General features: G+C 40.1%; 1 protein-coding gene across 1 annotated transcript in view; it reads right to left on the bottom strand.

Annotated features, from left to right (window-relative positions):
* Positions 1 to 884: 884 nt before the first annotated feature.
* LOC120792129 (neurofibromin-like) overlaps positions 885 to 6000 on the bottom strand; it is a 128074-nt gene continuing 122958 nt past the window's right edge. The window contains exon 55 of the mRNA XM_040131188.1: positions 885 to 4787. Coding sequence (XP_039987122.1) covers positions 4645 to 4787 — 143 coding nt within the window. The 3' untranslated portion in view covers positions 885 to 4644. The remainder of the gene's footprint in view (positions 4788 to 6000) is intronic.

Raw genomic sequence — 6000 nt, 5'->3', positions numbered from 1 at the left:
TTTACAGTCTCAGCAGTTCTGACTTTAGATCACAAAAATCCTTCCAACCTGGACCTTCATAGGCCCTCTACTGATCCATTACTGCTGCAAAAATCCTCTGTGTTAGAAAATGTGACTTTAAAAGCTTAAAGGTGACAAAACTTTGAACTAGTGTTAGGCCTTTTTACATGAGGAGTGCTGATGTTTCATTAAGTTACACATCAGTCAGTCAGTGTGGTCCAACTCTTTTGTGTTCAAGTTAAAAGTAAGTTTGGAAAACCTGACATGAAATAGGAGTTTGAAACATTTCATTTATTGTTCAATAACATCAGTAGCTGAAGGCCTCTGTATGCTTCAAACCATCTGCTTCGACAGCTTAAAGTGGACCAGTGAATTTATTCCTTATAGAACTAAACTCATTCTTCCCTTTATGCCGTTCTTTAAGGCTGAACTACAAAATATGGTTTCTGAGGCTGTCCCCAAAGAAAACTTCCTTTTCATTGATCTAGTGATCATCTGTTGACAGAATGAACTGCATGGACAGAAGAAAATCCCCTCAGTTGACTGCAATACAAGAAACAAGATTAGGTAAAAACCTAGTATATGGCTGGTCTGCCCCTTATATGTTTCTCCTACTGTCTGTGCTCACATATACAGTCAAATACAGCCAAATTACCAATGAAGCCGTTCTCTCATTTACATATTTTTCTGTTTCGGTAGTCAGACAACGGAACAAGTATGAAATACTGACTGAAACACGGCCCATTAAGACTACATGTACATGACTACTGTAAACAGCAGTCACTTCCAAGCCATTTTCAAGCTGCTGCTCTGCACTGCTAAAAATCCTGATTTTATAACCGCTATGTCATCTGACAAAATCACCATACACATAAGTTAAAGACAACGGCTGTGCTGTTATGTCAGCTACATTTATTTGTAAAATGATCACTCAGAGAGAAATTTAGAAGTTCATTCATTTCTGTGTTAGCTTCCGTGACGTGCCGTCAATTGAATGCGCATAGAGAGGTGTACCAATGGAGGGAAAGCCTGACCCCGCTATCCTGGTGACTCTTCTGTGAAAAGTAATTAAGATTTATCCACAAAGTCGACAGATTTGTCACTAGGTGCTTTTGTGAAGAAAAGCTGCTAAAGGGGTGTGAAAAGTTTATAAATCTTGCGACAAAGGCGCTAAACTGGCAACAGTGCCAGATGACGCAATAGAAACAATTTTGCACCAGTTCATTTTGAAAGCCCAACGGCCAATGCGGAAACTTCAACACTTAGCCGTAACACTTGGTCTATCTTTATCAAACACTCACTCGCTGCTCGTATTTATAGGACTGGCCCCCTGCTGTAGTGGTCCAGCCAAAAATAAATCAGTAGTTAACTGATTCACATATGTATCCATTCGGTGACACAAACACTTAAAAAAAGATTTGAGACTCTGAGCAGGAGACGTGGAGATGCTGCTCAGACAAAAATAAAGTCAGAGTTGTACAATACTCAGCTCGTGCCAGGAAAAGATGTTAAGGTGAGATAGAAGCATTTTAACAAACAAACCCCAGCTGAGGTGTGGCTGGATGGAACACTGATCAGCACAGTCTCACTGTGCACCGGCTCAACCAAACAACCGCGTCGCAACGTGTACACAGCTGCTGTCAGTCTGTTAGTTTACATGTTTAAACCTGTTTACTGCATGTCATGTGACCTTTTCTACAGCAAACCATAGCATTTTAAATCTGTCAGTGTGTCTCTCCACTCTCTAGGTAGCCAATGGTTCCCAGTCATTTCAGTACAACATCCAAATCAACGTGCAGGCAGACATAATCCATCACAATGACCATCATATTCTTACTGTCAAAGAGGAATTGTTGTGCCATGCTAATGCAGATTTAACTCTGCTAATACTGATAGTCATGTTTTACAAAATCCAATAAAGATATTTAAACCAATATTTAAAAAAACATTTTTAAAATAAACATTTTGATAAGGATCCCACCATTTTTTAAAGTATTGTAAGTGAGCAGAACATTTTACAGTGAGAGAAAGACCTATAATATTTGCTACTGACTTATATGTCATCTCAACTTGATGTACTTGTTGGGTTCTACTGCAGATTGTTTTGTCTGTGTGTACTGTAGAAGCACATGTAGTTCTAAGAAAACACTGACAGTATGGATTAGTATCCTCTCTCTGAAATTTGATTTCTATAAGATAGTAGAATAGCCAATGGCCGCCTGAAATGTTACAAACACATTCAACTAAAACACCTAAAATACTACAGCGTGATTTGGAGAACAGTTGGGGGTAATGTGTAGCTGACATGATTTGTAGTAAATGAGTTCTTCGAATGTGCCCAGATGATGCTTTTGAAAGGAGGCTACTTCCCCCTCCTGTAGTACAGAGCAGATGTTTGGTACAGAGGGTCTGCTGTTCACAGATGTCCTATGAGAGCACAGAGGGCTGATTTAATATCCCAGAGCTGGCTTCTGCATCAACAATAACCTGAATGATTATTACTACAGCTCTTAAAGGAAAAAGCCACTATCTCACACTCTTCCACTGAGGAATCCTATCAATCTATGTCAATGTCTATGTCATCAATCTATGCATCCTATGGAATAGTGCAGAGTGGGAACTGCTGAATCAGTGTTTAAGGGCCTAACAACAAAACCAGATGTTTACTGTTTCTGTTTCACATTTATGGAATAATCCCCATTATTTCAGCACTGTGCAGAAATGCTAAAATCCCCGAACAGTGTTGTGTTGGAATAACAGAAAACATCAAAATAACAGAGCTGAGTTCTTTCTGACAGAACTGTGTGTGTAGCTACAAGAAGAGCAAGAAGTCCAGTGCTGACAGCTGACACCAAATGTTTGGTCAGATTCATAGTCCTGTTAACTTGAAATGACAAAGTTTTATTTAAAGCTGACTGTGATCAGACAACATTAAACAATAATGCTTTTGAGGAGTTTGGTTTATATTAAGTGTGAAAGTTTATCCCTGACTTTGAAAAGAGTAGTTTGACTACACTTAGTAGCTTTTTCACCACATCTCACAGTCCAAGTGCTGTGACCTGTGGTTTTGTGTCCTAAACCACTCACAACAATGATAGGGAAGGAGTCAAACTGGCTTATGTTGGTAAACAATATTACATCTCTGTAGAAAAAAAGAATGTGTTTTTACTCTGTCGGCACTATAGTGAAATGTCCAACGATAAGTGGCCCAAACAAGCTGTCAATGCATTGTTTAGGGTGGATTTTTCCTTAAAAGAGCCCACAGAACAAACCTCTCATGGCTGTGGGTCCAGCTCAGACGGCTGGTGTGAAACGAATGGAAGTGTGTGTGTGTATGTGTGTGTGGTGGGATTGAACATCACACTGTCCACTGCCTCTTTTCTATTAAAATGGTCACTGGAGGTATACATTAAGAGCTAAATCTCTGCGTTAACAGGCAACTCTGGAGTTGGCATTATATTTCACTGAACTGACATAGTGATGTTTTCCCTGTTTGCTGTACAAATAAAATTGGTGGTTGACAATGGAGTTAGAGAGTTGAGGGTTATTGCCTATTATATAATTTTCCTTTTCACTATATAAACAAATTAAAATGCTCTGCTGCTGAAAAGACAGCTCGTACTAAAAATAGCCAAAAACAAAAACAAAAAACAGCTAAATAAAAGCAATTGCACAAAAAAACAAAACAAATAAGCTTGGAGCTATTTACACTGTTGCGTTTCCCCTAGTGTTTTGCAATCTTCATCTTGATACTCTGAAAGTGTTTGAAAAGAAGAAGATTTGTTTAGCACTATCTAGCTGTACAGGATAAATACTTTCAGGCAACAGGGTATATGGATGATTGTATATTTGACGATCATTGGAGGCCAGTCGTGATGCAGTTCGTGTGAACCCGGGGTGATATGGACGGCTCGTCTCCATAATTAGTACCTGTTCTTAGTCCCCAGCAAGGTTTGACTTTTACTTTACAAATTGTACACATTGAAAAACCCTGACAAAGGCACACCATGGAGAAAACGTCAACACTAGCACTAAGGACTAGTTATACATAATCTGTCTATGTAAAATATGTACAAGACTGGGAGAAGGGGGCTGACATATCTGAGGAGGACCAAAGTTAAGGTCCTGTCTCACAGATCCAGCCCCCCACCACTGTCATTTGGTCCATCTTGCTGACACAGGAGCATTTAGTCATGAGGAAGGCCAAGGGACTTGTCATGGTTTAAACTTGAGCAGTCCATGTCCAAACTCAACCATCATGTCCAGACTAATTCCTATCAGCCTTTTCTGTATTTTCATGTGTAACGTCCCTTGCTGGAGTGGTGTGAAAAGGAGCTTAAACACTGACTCCAGAGGTGAAGAGAAAAGATTCGAGAGAAGCTTCTCCTCCACCACAGACTGGCTCAAATAAAAGATTTGAAAAAAATCTCAAGCAGCACAGAATTCAAGTTGGTAATAGTCCTCCTCAATGGAGAACAAAAAAATCACTTGTTCTCCTGCCAAAGCAACAGACTTGAAGAAGGAGGAGGAAATAAAAAAAAAAGTGAAGTGCAGCATGAGGCCTGGCAGGCTGGCAGACTGGGGGAGGGGTGAAGAGAAGGAGGAGGCGCTGGGGGTATGGGTGGGGTGGTGTTATCTGGCTGGTCAGACAATCTTTTTGATGCTGGGTCTCTTGAAGCTGCCGGCACTGCGCTGCTTCTGGACCTGACTGGCTGAACCATGGCGAGTGCGACCGCCACTGGACAGAGCAGAGCTGGGGGACAGCTGGACGTTCTCCTTGTCCACACCTGGAGGACCACAGGAAGGACACATAACACACTGTTTTAAAAGCTGAATATGAGGCCATTATCTACTGTCTGTAACCATTTCAGGACAAAATCTACATTCCCACTCTAAAATTTCCTTAGACTTTCCCCTAAATAGTGATTCCTAAGTTCCTAAGTTCCTAAGCTCATGGTTTAAATTAGTGAGCTGCCAGGTCATTCTCAGTTGGTCACAAGCATATGGGGCAACTTCCTCCTGCAACTCTACTTAGAAGTGAACTTCCCCAACAGTGCTTTAATTTTGAAACACTATTTCCTGCTAAAGAGTGAGCCTCATTTATGCTCCCCTTCATACAAAAATAGATGTCCATTTCAACGATGTAACCATCACTGCCCACATACTTCCATGCATCCTTTACACTAGCATGGAAGTTAAGCAATACATCCACTAGAGGGCAGCTAAGAGTCAAACGTTTCTGACGACAACAAACATGGTTATGGTGAAGGAGTTCGTAATAATGTACCTATTCATACCTGTGCCTGGGGGAAGTAACATCATATAGATGTTTAAAATTTCTGATCAACTTGCATAACCTTGGCTCAAAATGTTCCACCATTTTTAAAATTTCTTTGTCATGTCTTGCTTGAACTCTTGTCTACACTGCTTCCATGATTTCTGATAGTACTGCCCCGTTTTATCCAGGCAGTACGTTAGCTTTTTAAGCTTCTGTTTCGCCGTAAGCTTGCACAAATACACACAAATACGGATGAAATGAACGCAGAGTACAGACAGAAGGCTCTGTCCATATCTGTATCTAACTTTGAGCATAAATTAGACTTGAGAATGATCTGAAAATTTACATGACTAGTAGCCTACTGATGCTAGCTCTGACATGACCCTCACAGCAGCTCATAGTCGAAATTGAGAAGAAACTAACACTGTACAACATGGCATAGTATCAAACACAATATATCCAACTTCAAACTATCAAAATTATTTTTCTTCTCCATATCATTTTCAGCACTGCAGTTGTTGTATTACCCACTTCTTTTCATCAGGCCTATTTACATCTTATGCTGTAAAAACAGGCCTGATTCATATTTAACAGCTGTTGTGTTTTGATGTGGTTTTTAAGCCCTAACTGCACTCTCTTGTTGCAATACTTTGTATTACTTTAACTTTGAACTCCCCAGTTTTTTCATTCTTGTAATAAAACTGAAGTGGCAGAACAGAGCA

Source organism: Xiphias gladius, chromosome 7 (assembly GCF_016859285.1).
Source record: "Xiphias gladius isolate SHS-SW01 ecotype Sanya breed wild chromosome 7, ASM1685928v1, whole genome shotgun sequence".
Classification (NCBI taxonomy): Eukaryota; Metazoa; Chordata; class Actinopteri; order Istiophoriformes; family Xiphiidae; genus Xiphias; species Xiphias gladius.
This window is presented reverse-complemented; position numbering and strand designations above follow the sequence as displayed.